Source organism: Lynx rufus, unplaced genomic scaffold, assembly GCF_022079265.1.
Source record: "Lynx rufus isolate CCGP_SWC_20201006 ecotype Redwood Valley unplaced genomic scaffold, mLynRuf1.p SCAF_4, whole genome shotgun sequence".
In the NCBI taxonomy this organism is placed as follows: domain Eukaryota; kingdom Metazoa; phylum Chordata; class Mammalia; order Carnivora; family Felidae; genus Lynx; species Lynx rufus.
This window is the reverse complement of record NW_025814856.1, coordinates 18,148,642-18,168,984: the sequence shown is the minus strand read 5'-3', so window position 1 is coordinate 18,168,984 and position 20,343 is coordinate 18,148,642. Positions and strand designations below refer to the sequence as shown.

At 60.2% G+C, this 20,343-nt stretch overlaps 1 protein-coding gene across 1 annotated transcript in view; it reads right to left on the bottom strand.

The window, feature by feature from the left end:
* Positions 1–5,395: 5,395 nt before the first annotated feature.
* Positions 5,396–20,343, bottom strand: part of BSN (bassoon presynaptic cytomatrix protein) — an 88,832-nt gene continuing 73,884 nt past the window's right edge. The window contains exons 4-10 of the mRNA XM_047097493.1: positions 19,087–19,533; positions 12,039–18,686; positions 7,669–9,745; positions 6,590–7,380; positions 6,357–6,456; positions 5,693–5,824; positions 5,396–5,436 (exon numbers count right to left, since the gene is read on the bottom strand). Of these exons, the coding sequence (XP_046953449.1) occupies positions 5,396–5,436; positions 5,693–5,824; positions 6,357–6,456; positions 6,590–7,380; positions 7,669–9,745; positions 12,039–18,686; positions 19,087–19,533 (10,236 nt within the window). The remainder of the gene's footprint in view (positions 5,437–5,692; positions 5,825–6,356; positions 6,457–6,589; positions 7,381–7,668; positions 9,746–12,038; positions 18,687–19,086; positions 19,534–20,343) is intronic.

Genomic DNA, 20,343 nt, shown 5'->3' with positions numbered 1-20,343 from the left:
TCCCTGTTCCTGGTCCCACCCCCTGGCCTTTAGTGGGAAGGATTACTGCCTTGGTCCCCCATATGTCCAGCCACAGATACATCCCCACACAGACTTGGCCCTGGGTAGTCAAAGGTGATGAATAGTGGCCTCCCTTAGCCCTTGCTCAGATGGGGCTCTTACAGCCCAGGCCTGATCGCTGGGATGAGGCAGGTGTCCTGGGGGATGGGCGAAGCCCAAATCCAGGAGGACCAGGGTCACAGGCCCAAAACAGAGGTCAACAGCCTCCTGCCCCATCCACAGCTGCCAGAGGTAGGCCAGGATCCCCCTCTGAAGGGCTGTGTAGACCTTATAGGAAAGTATGAGAAATGTGGACCCCTGAGAAATGCATGGTGCAAACCAGAGCAAACTGGAGGAAGGCCAGGCCTCGAGGGGTTGGACAGCCACTGCCTGCTGCACTCCCGGCTCAGTCATAGAGAAGCTGACAAGCAGTGCGATACTTGGGCTTCAGAGATGAGGGGGGGCAGGGAGTTTAGGTCCTGGAGACAGATGGAAAGAGGGTTACAAAAGAACCTTCTGTGAATTTTGCTATTGAAAAGCTTCCCAAGAAACTCAGCGTGAAGCCACTGTCTATGTGAACACCTGCTCTGGTCCAAGATGACATTGTTAGCTGTCCTTGCCACAAGTGCCAGAGACCTAGCTCTTACTGAGCACTTGCTGATCCCCTTGTCCCAGCCTAGATCTCTTGGCTCACAGACCTTGGAGCCCCCACCAAGCTACAAAGAAGAGGCATGGAGCAGGTACAGTCAGGATCTGGGGTCCCTAGGACATAGCCAGACCCTGCCTCTGTGTCTCTGGCCAAAGACACAGCCCAGCTCTGTGCCTGAGCCATGTCCCACTGAAAGGGGTGGCCAGACGCCTCTGGCTCAGGGATGGGATAAGAGGGGGAGTGACTTACAGATGGAAATCATACAGCAAACCTTCAGAATGTTCACCCACACACTCCTGTGTGGGCTCCAGCAGCATGTCTACTCCAAAGGCTTCTTTTCACCTGCTATCCTGGTCCGAGAAACCTGCAAGGTGTGCGAGGCCCTGCTCTGCCCGCCCCGCAGCCTGCACGCTCAGGCAACAATTCCAGCAGGTCCTCACTAGCTCGTGCAGAAGTCAGCTAGAAGCACTCCTGAAGGAGAGGTTCTGAGGCAAAAAGAACTCCCAAGCAAGAGGGCGGAGCAGTTAAAATGGATGAAATCGTGCAAAAAGGCTGCGAGCTGTGCATGCTCCACTGCAGGACAGGCGGTGACTCACCTGGCAGCAGCGAGTCCTGCCACAGGTCAAACATGCCACAGACTGAGAATTTCACACACACAGTGGGAGCAGGGGGCGGGGGGGGGGGGTGTTTGATATGAGCTTATCTATCCAGTTTCTCAATTGCATGTTTGCAATTAACTCCTTATACATAACATGGAATTTATTAAATATTAACAGTTGTCTTTGAGGGTTTATATTTCATTGCATAGAACGTTAGAGATGAGACTGGTGGGGGTGCCCAAGAGGAAGGGAGGCCCCCAAGGTAAGGGCCTTGGGGAGGAATGCCGCCCAGTACGCCAGGTGGGTGGACGGTGCCATACTCCCCAGCACAGGGCTCTGGGCCCTGCCCTCGCATGGCAGAAGCTCTGGCCCCTCTGCTCTGAGCATGCCCACTGGTGATGGCTTAAGAAGGACTGGATTGCACAGTAAACAGAGGCGGGCTGAGGGGCCTTCCTAGACCTCGCCCTGGGGTTGTGCTCTTGGTGGCCTGCTGCCCCCTATTGCTTCTGAGTCAACATTCTCCCTGTGCTGATCAGGGGCAGAGCAGAGAGGAAACCAAACCATCGGTCACAGGTGGTGGTGGAGGGGAGAGGCAAGGAGGCGAGCAAAGAAAAAGAAGGGGGAGAAAGAGAAACAAAAGAAAACTGCTTATGAGGTATACACGTAAATCAAACTGAAATGATTAAGGCTGTTCTTGAAATCAAAAGAAATCCCCAGGTGTATGAACAAGGAGCTGGCTGCTCAAGATGATGGCGGTGTCGCTGGGATGCTCACAATGGCTGGGGAGTTCGGGGGGGGGGGCGGGGGGGGGCGGATGGCTTTGAGATGGTGGCAGGCATGCTAGCATGCTGCCACCCATGGGCTGGGAGAAGCCTCAGCCAGTGCCCACGCTGCTTTTCGGTGCTATGGCCTCTTATTTCAGCGATGAGACAGTGTTAGGTCCTAATATTTGTAAAGTTCTCCCAACCCCATGCTGGCCACATGGAAGTCTGCTCTGATGTCACCCAGAGGGCAGGGTGAGGGGAGCAGGGCCCTGTGGCCACAGAGGGATCCGGGCCAGCTGGAATGTGAAGGAAACGGAGCCCGGGGCCCCCAGCCCTCAGTCAAAGCCCCTCTCCAAGGCTGTGGAAAAACTTCTGGCATCGTGGAGGGAGGGCAGTGTCCGTCAAAAAGAGGCAGCCTGTGCCCAAACTCTGTGTATAACGCATAGGAAGCCTGGCTGGCCGGGCCGCAGAAAGGCGGCTGTGGGAAGAGCAGCAGGACTGCCGAGGTGGCAGGGTGTCCGGAGAGGGCTCCTCCCTCCCAGCGAAGGCTATTCCTTGAAGGTGGCGCTCTGAGGAGAGCAGTGTCTCTGGAAAGACAATCACGGGTCCCCCGGGGCCAGTGGTCTCAACGTGTCCAGCAGATGCTTCACCCAGACAGCTGCTGTTAGAAAACATCCTGTTCTCAACGGAGGCCTGCCTGCCACGTCCCACCTCGTGTGAGTCTTTGGGCCAAGGGTTTGCCAGATTGCAGATGCTTAGAGGAGAAAAAGAGGAAGGGGGAAAGAAGGAAAGAAAGAAGGATTTTGTCAAGAGCTGTGGACAGCTGCTTTCCATCCCTGCCCTCCTCTTGGTGATCTGCCCATGTGCTGATGGACCAACTTTTCCTCACCCAGGGGGTCCCTACCCATTGAGTCTTGGGGAGATGGGTGCTTGGGCAATTTTGAGGTCACAAAGACAAGGACAGGAAGCAAGGCGTATCCAGGTGGCCAGGAAGGGACATTTCTTGAATATAACATAAGTTGCTTGAGCGTGAGGGAGATGGGATTTTGTTTAAAATGGCCCACCTCTCCCAGCCCGCTTCTGAAATGGCCATAGAAGACACCAGGAGATGGGCACTCAGAGAAGTGCTGGCCGTGTGGCCCAATCATTAGCCAGATACCAGAACCTGAGGGAGATTCCTTTAACTACAAAGTTAGTGGTGTCACTGGCCCACCCAGGCTGTGTGGCAGGACACAGAATAGAACCACGCCCGTGGTTCCTTTTGCTCCTCAGTGACACAGCCCTAGCCCTAAACCCAAGGTAGGTTCTGCCGTGAACCCAGCCCATGGGCTGCCCTTCCTTCCCTTCAGCACAATTTCTGATTTCACATCTGTTCCAGGGCAACTCCAAGGAAACATCCGGCTGGGCGGGAAAGCAGCAGGGAGCCCGCTGTAGTGGGGTGAAGGCAGGAAGAACGCTGGGGGTGCTGCACTGTGGCTACTGTAATTAAAACAAATTCCAGGCTCTTTACTTTGGCCTACAAAGCCCACCCGAGCTGGCTCTCACCCCCTCAGACTTCACCCTGACCGTCTCTCCCCTTGCTGTGGCTCTGGCTCTGCCGGCCGTTTGTCTGGCCTGAAGGCCCACCTGTCCCATCCCAACATCGTCCCGCCTCAAGCCTTACCTCACACTGACTACTTTCTTTAGAGCAGACCCCCTGCCCCACAACCCTGCTTCACTGGCTTCATAACACTTACCACCTTCAGAAATTACCTTTTAACCTTTAGTGTTTTTTTTTAACTTATTTTTTCTCTGTCCCCCATAAATGGACTGTCCACTTTGGAGGGCAGGGACCTGGTTTTATCTCCTGCTGTATCCCTCGCACCTGGAACAGGGCCTGGCACCTGCCTAGGACTTGACAAACATTTGTGGAATAAACGGCTAAGTGGATGAGAGACCGGACGTTTCTAGGGCCCCCACTGTTCCTCCAGAGACAGGCAGCCCTTCTGCCACTACACCCAGCTCCTTCCTACAAGCAGCCCTGGCCTGGGCTCCCTTGTGATTTGTTCGCTGACTCTCTGGCCCTGCCACACACCTGCCTGCTCACCACGAGAAGCACACAACCCTCTAAACTCAACCTGAGAGGTGGCAAAGGAAGGGGAGGGAGAAGGCCCCAGGGTTATGGAATGGTAGAAGGTGGCCCTTGGCCGTGCACAGAGCAGCGCCACTAGCCAGGCTACCCTCCCTGCCATCCTGGATGATGCGCTACCTCCTCCTCTGCCACAGAGGCTGGGCTGGGACCAGAGAGGGTTCCAGGAGAAGGCTTCTCATCCCGTGTTGGCCACTGCAGCCCAGGCAGAGCCACGGCCCCTGCGCAGAGGCCCTTCCACTCTCTCCCTGGGCTGACCTGGCTAGGGGCTGAGACTGCCTGTCCAGTGACCTCCCTCTCCTCTCTGTCCTCTTCCTGTCTGCCTCACTTCTCATTTTGCTCTTCCATATTGCAGGTCATGAGCTCAGCCTGTGAAAGCCAACAGTGTTTTAAGTTCATGCTCATGGCTACTACGGTCTGCAGCATTGGGGACTCAGGCCTCACCAGACTGTCTGGAGCAAAGTCACCAGCACGAGGCCTCAGGGAAAGGGCTTTGGAATCAGTGCCCAGAACACAGACCCGAAGTTGTGGGAGACGGTTGGCTTTGCTGGGTCCTTCCCTGAGGTTACTGCCTGAGTCATCTCAGCCAGCTTGGTGGTCTCTGGCCCTCGGGTAGCTGCGAGGCCCATCACAGCTGAAGGAAGTCTACCAGCCTCCTCCCAGCTCACATTTGTAGGAGCTACATGGGTCTGGTCAGCCAGGCCTTGGACCTTCACCCCTTCCTCTGCCCCGCCCTACCCTGGACCTGACACTCACTGTTATACGCAGAGTCCAGAGCTGTGCCCAGGCCTCTGACTCCAGAGATTTTTCCACAGCAATGATATCATCTCCTTTCGTCTCTTCAAGAGCCTGTGGAGCATTTACAGAGAAAGGTTGAGGAGGAGCTGTATCCCAGGGGGCCCTACCTACAAACTAAAGCCAGTTCAAAGTTGTGAGAGCCCCGGGAGGGGTGGTAGAGGTGGTGGAGAAGGACAAGGGAGTGTTGGCCCTAGCTTCCCTTTCCCAGGACCCCTGTGGAGTTGGCCCCACATTAAGGCCTCTATGCATTGGGTTCCTCCTTTTCCTCTTCCTCCTCCCACACTCACAGGAGAGAATACTGCAGCTCTGGCCACATCACCACTGCTAAAGACCAGACTCCTCCTAGAGGACTCCTCAGGACCCCCCATGCAAAGGGAGGCTGGGTACAGGCAGCCCATACTTACCCTGCAGGGCATGGTCACCAGAATGAGGAGAACTTTTTGCCAAAAGCAGAGACAGCTGTGACAAAGAAAAAGAGAGGCATCAGGAAATTGGACTAGACTCCTTCCTAGCTGGGGCCATTTGGCACAGTGAAGCCAAGCCCACCCCAAGGGGCAAGGACCACCCAGAGAGCCACTGGGCAGCAGCAGGTGGATATTCAGGCTGGCCTATGTCTGGCTGACCAAGCCTGGAATCATTTCCCAGACGTAACCTCTGCCAGAGTAGGGCCCTGGAGCTGCCGCCCACCATGGACCTGGCTGCAGGCAGTGCCTACCTTCTGTCAGCTTGCCAGCCTGCTCTGCTGCCCCACCAGGGAGGATTTTGGAGAGCACACTCTCACCATCGGCGCCTGGCTGGCCGGCAGGAGCCCCTGGGGTCCCTCCAGGCCTGGCTCCGGCCTTCATGCCTAGGGGGAAAGAAACCACCATCAGGAGACAGGCTTGAGTGGGAGAGCAGCCCTGAGGGAATCTGAATACAGGCAGTTGTGAGGTTGGAGAGTGAGGGGGAGGAGAGAGAAATGAAGAGAGAGAGAGAGAGAGAGAGAGAGAGAGAGAGGAGAGAGAACATGAAGGAAAGGGGTTGGAGCAGGCAGAAAAAGGGAAGTTGAGGAAAGCAAGGAAGGAGAAGAGGAGGATGGAAAGACAGATGGGAGGAGAGAAGGGGAAGGAAAGAGACAGTAAGAAGCTGTGGTCCTGGCCCTGTACTCAGGTTCCCTGACCAGAGCTGCCTGGGCCCAAAGTCCCCAGTGCTGGTGACCCCAACTGGCTCATTCTAACCCCAAGCTTGTTTCCTACTGCAAAGGTCTGCAGCCCCCTGGGCACCTTCGCAGGGAGCAGTGCGGGTGGCAGTGCAGGGGAGCTCAGGACGCCCATGGGTGTAGGGAGAGGGCAGACCAGGAATTCTGGGCCGTGGCCGAGGGCACCAAAATACAGGCTCACCTGCAGGTCCAGGTCCTGGTGGTGGCTGGGCCTGAGGAGGCCTCCCCTGTTGGGGTGCTTTAGCTGTCCCTTTAGAGCCATTTGCCTGCTCTGCCCGTGGCTGCAACACAGAACCCATAGCTCAGATACTGTCCGTGGATTCTGCCCTTGCCCAGCCTGGAACCAAGGGCACGTCCAAGCTGCGGCCGCAGTATACACCCTGGGTAGGATCCATGCACTGGAGCCCTACTTACCGGTCCTGCTGGCTGGGAGCCTGTGACTGTTGGGGGGCCTGGCTGAGCCTTCCCTGTTGGCTGGCTGGCAGCAGAGGCTGGGCCCCGGGTAGCTTGCTGGCCCTGTTGCTGCAGCCGAGCCTGCGCTGGGGCCTGCTGAGGGGGCTGTAGCTGCTGCTGCTGCTGCTGCTGCTGCTGCGTCTGTGGCTGGCGTGATGCTGTTGCCGAGGGTGTCTGCCTTGATGGTGGCGGCTGTGATTGCTGTGGCCCAGGAGCTGCCTGCCGACCTTGTGACTGCAGCTGGGGTTCTGGCTTTGGCTGTGGTGCAGTGGGCCCCGAGTGGGCCTGCCGGGAGCCCTTCTTGCTGTCAGAGGCATGATGGTATGCTGACGGAGCACGGGATGGCTGTGAATATTCAGCGGAGCTGGGGTACCCAGGCTGACCCTTCTTCTGCATGGCCGGGGCAGGGCTGGGCTGAGGGTGAGGCCGGGCCTCATGGCGGCCCAGGTCCCGAGTGTGTGGTTTGGCAGCACGCCGGCCCGGCTCCTCACCAGTGTGGCGGCCTGAGTGCCGCCCGTGGTCACTGTGGTGCCGGTGTTCCTTGGCTGAGGTGTGGCGGCTCGGGCCACCCTCATCATGTGGCCACAGGCCCTCCTCGGGGGGCTCATCGTAGTCGTGGTAGCTGTGCCTGGCAGGGCCTCGCTTCTGGGAGGAGGAGGAGACTGCATGGCCCCCGTGGTGCCTGAACCGGTCAGAGCGGGCATCCCGGGGCTTATCAAACCAGTCTGTCTCCTCCTGGCCCAGGTGATACGCTTCAGAGACCAAAAACAGAACACCATCAACCCCTGGGCTGGCCGCAGGGGGAGGCCCAGCTGAAGCCATGCAAGGAAACCAGAGAGTGGGCACCACAGCCACAAGCAATTAACACTAGGCCCCCAGCCCGTCCCCCCCACAACCAGGGCCAGGGCGCAGGTGGAGCAGCCCACTGGATGAGGCGCCAAGCCAGGCCCCCCTGGGACATCTCAGGGCCCAGGGCCCCATGGGCGGGCAGGCCCCCCGGGTGCTGAGCGGCTGCAGAAATCACCCCTGGCTGCCATTACCTTCGCTGTCGGAAACTACGCAGTGGGAGTCATCCAGGATGTAGCCCTCCTCACGCTTATATGTGTGGGCCCGAGGCCCATCCTTGACGTGCTCCTGGACGTCAGGCATGGAGTGGCTGGAGCAGAACTGTGGGCAGGTGTCCCCAGGAGGGAGGGTGCCGCCGGCAGGGCGGGGCCGCCCCAAGGGGCTGACGGGGCTCTCCTCTTCAGAGGCCTGGCTCCGCATGGGGGGCCGGGACCGGCCATGGGCCATGCTCAGGGACGAGGGCTTGGGGCCCGCTTTTTGGAGTCTCTCCATGGCTTCCCGTTCCCGTTCATATCCCTTGCCCCGGCTGCTGAAGTCATGGCCGGACAGTTTCTCCCCACTATATGCAGATGCCACCCGGGACCGGCCACTCCCTCCATACATGCGGTCATCTTCCTCCACTGGGTCCCGGCTGGACACCCCATAGTACCTCTGCTGCTCATACACATTCTTCTTGAGCCCATAGGTGATTTCATCCTGGAACTTCCTGCCCCGAGAGGCTAGGCTGCTGCTGACTGCAGGGGAGGGGTAGGAGGCCAGGTCAGACTCCACATCCTTGGCCTCTTCGATAGGTGAGAATTTGGAGATCTTTTGCTCCATGCCCTGCTTCCGGTGCTTGCTACGTTTTGAGGAGATAGCAGCTGGTGCCAGGCTCTTGGAGGGATGCTTAGGCCCCATGGGACCTGGACCATACTTCTCTGCTCGAGTTCCATGTCTGTAGTCGCTGTCACTGTAGTAGTGGGCACTGGCTGGTCGGCCATTGCTCTCCAGATTCCGGTGATGGCCACTCTTCCCACGGGGATCATAAGAGTCCTCTTCAGATTCCTCCTCCCCTCTGGTGTAGCAGCAGGGCAATGCAGTCCCCTCAAGGATGCTGGGTTCTCCCGGCTCTTTCCCTGGACGCCCGCTGCTGCTTGGCCCCAGGGGCTCTAGTCGCTGGCTATCAGGGGTAGTGGAGATACTATCCTTGGTCAGCTCACTGATGTCATCAATCATCACATAGTTCCGAGGGACATTCTGCTCCAGGCTGGTGTAGTGGGAGTCAGAGGGGTAGGTGGAGGCTGAGCTCAGGCTCACACCACTACGGTCCCCGGCCCGGGGCAGCTCAGCAGCCTTGCCTTGATCATAGCTGCTGCTTACTGCTGGGCCACTATAGCTGGTTTCAGGTGGAGCTGAAGACATGGCCACAGCTGGGCTGGCAATCACCTCATAGTTAGTGGGCACCTTCTGTTCCAAGTCGGCTAGTGACGTCTGGCGTGGCTTCTGGTGGGGGGCACGGCTGTCAGCTGGGACTGGGAAAAGAGTGCTCTGTGTGGTTGGCATGGGTGTTTGGGCTGTATAGTGGCCTGTGGGACGGAAAGCCTGCTGGCTTGGCAGGCTAGGCTCAGCTGGGTAACTGGTGCCAGGAGGAAAGGCAGGTGCTGGGTATGTGCCGGGGCCAGGGTAGGTGGGTGGTTGATGGGCTGGGAATCCGTTCTGAGTTGGCCCACCACTGCCTGCAGTGTACTGTGGGGCTGGAGGTGGGAATCGGGGCTGTTGGAAGGCAGTAGGGCCAGAGGGGGTGGCAGGAGCAGCGGCAGTGACAGGGAAGTCAGCATACTGGCCGGCAGGAGTGGCACAGCCCTGGAGCCGCAGCTGGTTGAGCTCGCTGTCTGATAAGTAGTCACGATGCTCACCGAGACCACGCAAGGGCGGGTAGTCACGGCCACCCCGGTCTTTGGCCAAAGACTCTTTACGTTGTGTGATACCCAGCTCCAGGTACTTGAGCTTGGCGTCGATCTCCTTCTCCTCCTCGTCCAGCTCCGCTTGCTTCTTGCGCAGCTTGGTGGACTCATGCTCCACCAGCCGCAGGTCCCGGTCCAGCTCCCGGAGCAGGCTGGCCTTGGTGGCAGGGACAGCGGTGGGCCCCGCCAGCCCATGCTGCAGCAGGCTGGCCGCATACAGCTGTGGGGGGGCCTGGCCAGCCAGGGGCAGGTGAGCCTCCTCTGGAGGGGGGCTGGGCAGTGTCCGCTTCACCTTGCGGACCAGGCCGTTGGGTGGCAGCGCCGACACCTGAGACAGAGGGAAGGGCGGGCAGCACTGAGACCCAAGGTGTGGGTGACTTGGTGGGGCAAAGGTAGAAGAGCCCTGGCCTGGGTTGGGGCAGAGGCTGGGCTCCATATAGTTGGTGCTCTGATTCACCAGGCAGCCTTGAGGACTGCCTCCCCGCCCGCCGCCCCCTCCCCCCCACCCCCAGTAGACATCATCACTGGCCTGTGACCGTTTTACAGGCCTTCTCTCTCCCAGCACTCCAGGCAGCAGGGGAGGGGTGGAGCAGATGCCCCTCTGTGCTGGTCTCTAGGACTAGCCTGCCTCTGAGAACTTCTAGCATACAGTGGCCCTGAGGACCCTGCCCATGTCCAGTGGGCTTGCCACCCTCTCTCTCCCACTGAGTGTCCTGAGGTGAGGACAGTACAGTCTGGCTCTGGTTTCAGGTCTAGAAGCTGGTGGGGACCAGGGCAATAGAGGGCCATGGACAGGAATGGAGTGGTCCCTGGGTGCCCACTAGGATCCCCAGAGGATCATGAGAAGGGGCACAGGCTGACTGTCAGTTACTGCAGGCTCTGGGTCTTTTCCTGCCCCGTCCTACAGCTGTTTTAAGTGACATGCAGCTCAGCCGCCTGGTCCACCCTCTTCTCCCAGCTGCCCTACACCACCCTCTGCCAAACTCTCTGGACTGTGCTCTTGGCCTGGCCCCCAGCTCCCTCCACATCCCTGTTGGCCCACCACTCTCTGAGACTACCAGCTACACTGCAGGGCCTCTCCAACCTGTCTCTGGCTGTGTTGCTTCCTGGTCCAGACTCCCTAACCCTGCCCTCTCTGCAGTTCTCCTCACCTGCCGTTCACATTACCTGAAGGTCCACATCACTGGATGGTGATGGAAGGTCTACCTTGGGTCCTTTGTCTCTAGTTCCTAGCCTTCCCAGAATGCCCTGGGACTCTGGGCTTTTATGGACCACCCAAATCCCCAAAATACACTAGGCCCGGACATTGGGCTTCTTGCGTTTTACCTTGCCAAGAAACTACGTAAAAACCTCCCACCCACACTCACCATCTGTCACAAAGAAAATGATAGTGTGTCTCAGAGCCTCAGAACAATGGGTGGGCCTTTAACAATACATTTCGCTTTTTCAACTCCTTATTCTATTGTTCATCTTTTGTTATTTTGGCTGCACACCTTGAGGGCTCATCATGGCATGGCACCATACTGCCGGCCCATGGAACTTCTGTGCCCACCCTGGCCTGGAGCCAGGCTGGCCTGCCTCTCTGGCCTGCACTCCCTGCCAGCCTAGACTCCTGATCCCACCCCCATGCTCTCTGGACTGCACACCCCAGGGCTCTCCATTACCCAAGCTCATCACCTCCACCACCCCACCTTGAGGCCTCACCCTCTCCTCTCTGCATCACGCCCAGAAAACATACCTGGTTCCTACCCCTTTCCCCAGGGCCACTGTGCAGTCTTTCCCTTCAGCCTATCTACCCACATTCTGCCCAGGAAGCTTTCTAAAATACCCATCTTGCCTGTCTCACCTGCCCCAAACCTCCAGAAGCTCCAAGGGCCTACAAGAAAAGCCCGTGCTCTTTAGCCTGGCACTCAAAATCCTTGGCAGAAGGCCCCTGCAACTCCTATCTTCCCTTGCATGGCAGCCCACAGCAGGCCACCTCGCCCAGTCCCAGGATATCGTTGGCAACTAAAGCCACGGGCAAGGGCACATTGATGTTCCAGGGTTCCCTGCCTAGGGGAGCAGACAGGGAGCAGATTTACTGAGGGCCAGATAGTGACAGGGGACAAGATGAGACCGAGAGATGCTGCAGCTCACTGGGATGGACCTTGAATGCTAGGCCAAGGGGCTTGGACTTCCTGTGGGGCCATGGAAGCCAGGCCAGGGATGGGGAGTAGGGAGCAGCCCAGCCAGGTCTATGTTACTGATTTTCTAAGGAAACATCCACGGTAGAGGTTTGGAATGGGAGAGGCCCAGACTGGCGGGGGGACACGGTAGGGACTGGACCAGATATGGGCTGTGAAGAGGCAGTGCTGAGGAGAGGCTGAAGTTTCTAGCAGTGTCTGGATGGGTGGCTGTGGGGGCCAGTGTGTGAGTTTGTATTTGCCCAGATGTCCTTGCCAGGCTGCTGGCTCCACCAGGTGTGCATCAAGGAAGATCCAGTCCTCATCCTCAACTCCTTCCTCTGGGCCTCTGGAGCTGGAGGTGACTCCACCCCCACCCCAGGAGAAACCCCTCCCTGTGGGGCCCCCAGGCTAGACAGAGACCCCTGTCCCACCCTGGACCAGCCCCTGTGCCCATACCTGGCTACCCAGTCCCCCCTGGTGCTGGTAGAGGGAGAACCTCTCTTTGGTAGACTCCTCGGCGGTGGGGCTGAGGGGCTTAGGGTCAGACAAGGACCGCTGCAGGGTCTTCATGGGGCGAGGCAGCGTCTGTTGGCGGAGAGCGCTGTCAGCCGTGAAGTGCTTCTGGGGACTCACGTGAGCCTTGTTCAGCCTCTCACTGGAAGCAAAGGAGGTGTCCAGGAGCCGGTGTGGGGACAGGGGTGAGACCGGTGAGTAGAGGACCTGGGGGGACTTGGGAGGCTGGCGGCTCACGAGCTGTGACAGGGACTCCGGGGGCAGCTGGGCCTGGTATCCAATCTCCAGGGGATCTGGCTTCTTTTTTTCGAATCTGCCGAGGGGCCCTGGGGTGACGATCTGGATGCCAGGCAGGTAAGGGCTGATGGCAGTTGGCCCTACAAGCTGCGGCCCAACCACACCCTGGGCCTGCCCCTCGGGCTCCGTCTGGCAGGCCAGGCTCTCCCCGCGTCCAGTCTTCTCTGGCGCCGAGATGTACCTGACGATCTCCACCTTGGGGTCAGTAGCGGCTGTGATGTGGATGGCTGGAGAGACTCTGGGCAGCTGGTCAGGCTCCGTCTGCACAGAGCAGTCACTGATGGTCTGGATGCCCACGCTGCTCGTGGCCCTCGCAGCAGCGGTTGCAGGGGACGATGAGGCGGCAGCATCATGCTTGCTGTCGGAGCCGGAATCCGAGTGGCGGGAAAGCCGGGACCGGCGGCGGCGCACCGGCTGCTCCCACTCGGCACTGTCCTCGTCATCAGTCTGCACGCTGCAGTCCGCACTCCGCCGCACCCGGCGCCGCCGGCTCAGGAGGTAGCGGCCCTCCCCATCCTCCTCGTCTGTCTGCACGCTGCTGTCTGCAATCCTCCTGACCGCGCAGGGCTCGGGCCCTGACTCTGGCTCGCAGGCGTCCCGCAGGCGAGGCATAGAGTGCCGCTTCTTGAGGCCGCTGCGGCCTGCCTCCCACGGCTCCTCTGTCTGCAGTGACATGTCCGAGGCAGAGCTAGGGAGGCCCCGATGCAGCCCGGGCTCCCGAGGCTGCCCAGGCCCCTCCGGCCCTGCCACGGCGATGAAGGCTGTGTGGGTCAGGGGTGGCCAGTACTGGCCATTCTGAGCCAGCTCCGTGGCAGCTGGGGCAGGCCCTCGGCCAGGTGCCTCGCAGGCCACGGGGAAGGGGGTCTTCTGCCGCTGCTTCTGTTCCTCTAGCTGCTGCTGCAGCTGCTGCTGCAGCTGCTGGATCTGCTCCAGCTGCAGACGCTGCTGTGCCAGCTGCTCCCTCTGCAGGGCGAACTGGGCCTGCCGTTCCTCCTGTTGCTGCTGCAGCACATGGTGCTTAATGGTCTGCAGCTCCTGCAGCTCCCGCTGCACCAGGAGCTGCTCTTCCTCACGGTGCCGCTGCAGCTCCACCCGCTCCCGCTCCAGCTCCTCCTGCAGCCGCAGTTGTCGCAGCTTCTCCAACTCCACCCGCTCCCGCTCCAGCTGCAGCAGCTGCTCCTGCTGTTTCCGCTGTCGCTCCTCCTGCGCAGCTTCCTCCTTCTCCAGCCCTGGCCGGCTGAGGGCCCCGCTGCCGCCCCCGGGAGCAGCATCTACCTGCGGCTTCTGGCTGGCCAGAGGGGCTGGGGCTGGGGATGGGGCTGCTACAGCCTCTTTGGCGGCAGCAGGGGTGGCTGTGGAAAGAGGCTCTTCCCGAGCTGCCCCTGTTGGCAGCTCTGGCCTTGGTGGGCCCCCAGCCCCTGGGGCCTTAGCAGCAGCAGGTTTCCCCAGGTACACAGGACCCTCAGCAGGTGGAATGCTGGAAGCAGCGGGGAATCTACTTGGTGCAGGATATCGGTACAGCCCTGTGGGCCCAAGAGGTATCCGGGGGGCAATCACGGGCATGCGTGTCAGGCTGGTGAGCGGCACAGCTGTGACCCCACCCGACACGTAAGGCCTGTACATGCCACGGCGCACCATGGGCCGCAGTACTGAGGCGGGCTGGGTGGTTATGGGCAGTGTTGCAGCAATTGGAGTGTTGATAGTCGAGTAGATCATGCCGTCGGCTGCACGCACGGTGGCTGTGGATGGCAACAGCTGTCTGACTGCTGTTCCCTGGCCTACCGTAGGCCTGTACTGGGCCAGGTTCCCAGGACTTGGGTGGCCCTCTGGGAAGGTGGGGTTCCCAAGGAGGCCAGGTCTGAGGGGAGCCAGACCCTGGGGAGCGCTGAGCCCAGGCCCGGGCTGGGGCTGATACTGCATGAGGTCAGGGCCACCACCACCACTGCCATGCCGCCCTCCATACTGGTCCATGGAGTTGAGGGCAGCACACATACGGCTGATCTCACGGGCAGTGGTGGCACTGTACTGGGCCAGACTGGCCTCCTGGAAGCCAGCTGCATCTCCCCGTGGGCCATACCTGTGGTCTGAGTAGATGTTTGACACTGAACTGTAGCGCCTCATGGGAAGTGGGTGAGTCAAAACGTCTGTGGGATGACGCAGGTCTGTGTACGAGCCATACTGCAAGCCCTGCCCAAGGTAGCGTCCATCCACAAAGCCCAGGCTGTAGGAATGCTTCAGCGAGCTGAGATCCACAGCTGAGTCTCGTCCAGGGCCCTGGAAGAGCTGCCCAATCCTGTGGGCATGGTAGTTGAGGCTAGCCTCTGCCAAATTGGTGTCAGACATGGAGGAGTATAGCCTGCCATGGAGGCCCTGTGGGTAGGGCCTCTGCTCCTCGTGGGGCCCAGGCCCCACTACCCCCTGTGCCCGGTAGGTAGGGGGTTCAGGAGGCTCAGGGTCCCGGGGACTGTAGAAGGGGCCGCTGCTCTGGCCAGGTAGGGCAACGTCTGACACACTCTTCTCAGGAGCGCTGGGGGTGGGGTGGAAGGTGCCTGTGCAGCTACTGCCAAAGGGGAACTTGTAGACCATGTCACAGCATGCCATCTGGCTCTCAGGCCTCATCCCAGTGAGGTCCAGGGCACCTGCAGGTTCCTCTGGGAGCAGTGTGGTCACAGTGCCTGCTGTGCCCTCTCCCATCTGCACCACCACTGTGTGTGGCTTCCTGGCACCTGGAGCAGCGTGTGACCGCAGCTCTGCAGGGGCAGCCCGGTGGGGTTCGGCACCAGGCTCTGCCACTGGGCCCGATTTGAGGCCAACACTCTGGGCACTGCCCATCTGAGTGATTAAAACGTCCCTTCTGGCCAGAGGTGCTACCTGGTTGGGCAGGTTATACCTGGCAAACTTGGTCTCCCTAGGTCTTCCACGGGGCCCGCCTCGGTATGGGGCTGTCTGGACGGCCTGCTCTACCTGCTTGACCTGGGCCAGGCACACAGGGCTACCCGCACCCTGACCAAAGTCAAGCCGGCTCTGGAAGGGGTCTCCATAGACCACAGGCTGCTTTTGCTGAGCCATGAGCACAGATGAGGCCATGGTGATGCTCACGGTGGTGGCGGTGCTGAGGAAGGCATGGGTCTGCTCCTGGGCATTGAGGTTGATGACCAAAGGCTGTACAGCAGTCGACTGCCGTCCTGGGATTGGATCCAGGGCAAGGCCGTACTTTCTCGCTTCCACGGCAAGAGAGGTCAGGTCCATGCCCTGGTCAGTAAGGATGATAGGAGTAGGCTTGACAGCTGTGCGAAGGTCTACCACGGCACTGCCTGGAGGCCTAGGGCCTGGCTCCACCCTAGACGTTCCAGGGACAGAGGAGATCCGGCACAGGGAGATGTTCTCAGCAGGGAGGGCGCCCCAGCCATAGACTGCCAAGGGCCCATCCGCGCCAGCACTGGGTGCCCGCGGGAAGCCAGGTGGCCCAGGTGGCTCTGGGGGCAGCTGGGACATACTCGGAGGTGTTGTCTGGCTATAGCTGTGGGTGGTGGGCTGGGTGTCAGTGGGCGAACACACTGGGGAGGTGGAGGCACTGGCATGTACCATCCTGGTCTGGCTGGAGGCATCTGATGCCAGAGTGATGACCATGAAAGGGGCCTCCTGAGAGGGCTGCTGCCACACCAGGCGAGGTGTGCTGGGCCGGTGTGGCGTTTGTGTGCCCTGAGCCACCATGGGTGTTGGGGTCGGGGCACCAGGGCTCCGAGGCATGTCCGAGGCAGGGGTCGGGCTTGGCGTCTGTGTAGAGAACTCGGCTGTGGCCCTTGGGCCCAGCTTGCCAGGGGAGAATGTGGGACTCTCTGAAGGAGAAGATGGAGAGAGAGGTGGGCTGGAGCCTGCGAAGTAGGAATATCCCCGGGAGGCCTTGTGGGGGCCGCTCTCGCCATCACTCACACTCAGGGGCTTGTCTCTGGCAGCCCGTCCACTGGCAGTGGCGCCGCTGAGGGCCTGGGGTATCTCCTCAGTTTGGGACCCATAGTTCGCAGTGGCTGGGCTCTGTCCATAGCTGTGGCCTACAGCAGACGGTGAAGGGCTACGCTCAGAGCCTGCTGGGGAGGTTGGAGTCATATAACCTCGTGACAGGCTGGCTGGACAAGGAGCCACAGCTGTGGTGGCTGGGGTGCCAGGGCCCTGGGAAAAGGATATGCCTACCTCCTTGGAGGCAGAGCTGGGGGAGGCAGGAGAGCTGTGAAGCTTGAGGGGGTCCTGAGGCTCCTTTGCAAAATGCTGAGTAACACGGACATCAGGAATGACTCGGCCACCACTGCTATCTGAGGAGGTGGAGGTGGAGAAGGACACAGGGGCAGCCAGCTGGGTGGGACTGGTACCAGGGGTGAGTGGGCCGCCATTTTGCTTCATTGGGTCCATGTACGCACTGTCGGCATTCAGAAACTGCTTCTCCTTCTTCTTGTCCTCCGCAAAGGCCAAGTCCTGGGAGGAGGCCTGCCGCATGCGGGCAATGCTCTGTGATGTCTGAAGGATCTCCTCATACACGGCTGTCCCCAGGCTGGCCGGTGTGCCCTCAGGGGCAGGCTGTGCAGCCCTGCCATAGTCCTGGTCGGGGGTGTCCTGGTACTCAAAGGCACCCTGGCTCCGGGTACCAGTGGGCTGAGAGGGGCCACCTGCCACCTGGCCCTGTTGCCGCTGGAGCAGCTCGGCCTTGCGCATCATCTCCTCATAGGCCTCCTCTGCGCTCTTCAGGGGCCGGCTGGAGCTGGGAGTGGTGGAGCTGCCTGAGGGCGTCTCAGTTGGCGAGTAGAGGGACATGAAAGTGGGCAGGTTGTACTCACTGCCTGACTTGTAGAGCCGGGTAGGGCCACCATCCAGGGCTTCAGCCTCCGAGTCAAGGGAAGGGGAGGGCGAGTACTCGGAGCAGGAGGAGCGATGGAGCTCCTCCATCTCAGCTGCCTGCCTCAGCTCCTCAGTCGGGGAGGCATCCTCGATGGGGGACAGGTTGCTCGGGGGGGTCTTGGAGCGCTCGCGCCGCCGCTGGGCCCGCAGTTCTTCCTTGTCTCGCCGTGTCTTGCGGGCCGTGCTGCGGATACGCTGCTGTTCCACCTCCCGCATCTTCTCCTGCTCCCGTAGCAGCTCCTCCTCCTCCCGCAGCTCCTCCTCCTCCGAGGAGTCCTCGATGGTGGGCAGCAGGGGCCCATGTGAGCGGTGCCGAGCCTTGCGCTGCTGCTTTGCTTCTTCTAGTCGCTGCCGGCGGCTGGGGCTGCTATCGCTGTCCTCCTCCAGGGAGGACAGGGAGGTGGGAGAGGTGCCCGAAGTGTAGCTGGGTGTGGAGGCAGGCAGTGTGGAGGAGTGCTCCCCACGGGAGCGGTCCTCTGGCGAGCCTGTCAGGCTCTCCATTTCCAGCTCCGGCTCCCGCTCCAGGCTGGGGTCGGGACCTTGGCCCAGGTCCAGCTCATGGCCATAGCTGCCCGTGCTATTAAGCTCAATGGTCTTGAAGCGGCGGAGACCCCCCTGTAGGGCCCCAGTGCCATCGCTGGCCTCGGCTGGGCCTGCCTCAGAGAGCAGCTCCTCGTAGCCTGTGGTGGCGTTATGTGGCAGACGTCTCTTGGGCAGCACTGCTGGGTCTTGGCTGGGCTCAGGCCGGGGCCTGGGGCCACCCTTCTGGGTGCCATGTTTGGCCAGGCCATGCCCAGAGGGGGCAACGTCATCCTCTTCCAGGTTGTCTTCTTCGGCGCTCATCTCCAGTATCTGTCGTCGCATGAACTCCTCGTCGGTCAGTTCTGCTGCCCGGGCTGGGGGCTGGGGTGGGAGAGGGGACAGGCCACCCTCACTGCTGTCCTCCACGTAGTCGTGCCTCAACTGGCTGCCAAAGTCATCTGATGACTCGGCTGTGTCCTGCTGCTCCCTCTGGCGCCCCCACTCCAGAGAGTCTTCCTCCTCCTCCAAGATATCCTCCAGTTCCTCATCGGAGTCATAGGCCTCAGGCATGATGGACAAGGAGTGGGGCCTCCGTTTCTGCTCCTCACCACTGCTCCTGGGTGGCTTGCTCTGCTCGCCCCTGGGGGCTGGGCCCTGGGCCTCCAGCGAAGGCCGCAGGCTGCTCCCCACCTTGTGGAGCTCGGAGGGGCTGGGCGGGCGAGGCCCTGTTACCCCTGCGCTGTCCAGCTGCTCTACCTCCTGCTGTACAATGCCTGTGATCTCGCTCTGGGAGCTGGAGATGCCGTCGGACGAATAGCCTGTGTCACTGAGGCTCTGTGGGCTCCGAGACAGGTCCTGAGAATAAGGCTTGCCTGCCAGCTCCTGCAGCAGGGTGAGAAGCAGACACTGACTCCCCATGGCAGACAGCTCACTGGAGAAGCCCAGCCCTCTCTGTCAATCCCAGGGCCCTGAGGAAGGGGTCCTCCACCTCCCAGGGGAGGGCCCACCACCTTCCATTTCTCTGGCCTTAAAAACCCCAAGCAGCCCTAGATTCTCAAAGAGAAGCTTTATTAGATCTAATGGTAGCAAAATCCGCCCAAGCATTCAACCAAATGCCAGACATAGGACCAGCCTATAACTCATAGGCTCCAGGCCCACTAGGGTCTCATCCAGGCATCCCTTACCACCTCTGTGGCCCCAAGGGACCTGCTCCAGGAACCAAGCCCTTCTCTAGACCATCCCACCTGAGAGCTAAGGTCCCTGGGAAGTGAATGGGACTGACCTCTGCCTCCCCACCCTTGGGGGCTTCTGGAACAGCCTTGACGACAGGCGTGGCAGGTTCAGTCCTCCGGGTCCCCGTCTTTGCTTTAGGAGTCCCAGGGGGCAGGGTAGTCTCCGGAGGTGGTTTCGGCCCAGGCTCGGCTTTAGCTGGGATTCCTGTCTTCTTTTCCTGGGCACTGCTCAGGGTCCTGCTAGGTTCAGAAGCCTTGAGGGGCTTGGCCTGGGGGCTGGCCTTGGTGGGCAGGGGACTGGCCTTGGCAGGCAGGGGGCCCGATGGCTGGCCCAGCCCCTGTGGCCCTTTCTGCTTCAGAGGGGCTGCTCCAGCTGCACGGAGAGGGGCCCCCGAGGGGGGCTGCTGTGAGGTGGGCAGCGGCAGGGGGGTCGGCTCTCCCAGGCTGCCCTCTAGTAGCCGCTTAGTTTGGCAGTTGAGACAGAGCCACTCGGTTTTCTGTAAGGAAATGGGAGGGGAGGGGGTCGATGAAAATCACAAAGACACTGAAGTACTCAAAGAGTATTTCTATGACTATTTCTGTAAGTGTAAGCAGGAGAAAGTTTTCTAAAGCATGACCCCAAAGGCACAAGGAGAAAATGACTAATAGATTTGTTGCCCCCAAATGACAGACTTCCCCATCCTTCAGAGTTCAAATGATAAACCAAAAAGAAGGATCTCTTCTTTACCCTGTAGAGAGCTTTTTCACCTGGCAAGAAAAGGAGGAGACCTGCAGGGGAGGGGAGGCTACAGGTAGCACATGAGTCTGGAGAAGAGGGGGAGTTGGTGTGGAGTCCATCAGTCCAGAGCCCATGCAAACCAGGAGTAGCCTCAGACAGGGAGCGCCTCCTAGGTGCCCAGCTCCTCCCTGGCCTCCTAGCCCTCAGGCCTCAGACACCATCCTCCCCACACTCTTCCCAAGTAAGGGCTGTGCTGGGAGGTCACAGGCTCCTGGGGCCAGGGGAGGCATCTGAAAGAAGCCCTGCTGGGAGGATGGGGCCAAGCAGTCCCCTCTGCTTATACCCCCCAGCCCAAGTCACCTTGTCCAAGGCCAGCAAAGACCCTCAGGTGGAAGCCTCCTCCTGCCCCCAGGGCTCTGGACTGTTCCGATGGGGACTGTGTGTGCCAGCACTTAGACCAAGGGCCCTGCTTCCTCCAGATCTGGGTGGGGAACAAACACTCAACCGTCAGTCCACTACTCTCAGGGTAATCCCCTCTGTCAGGTTCAGTGCTGGGGACTGGAGACACAGCCATGATTAAGACAGACAC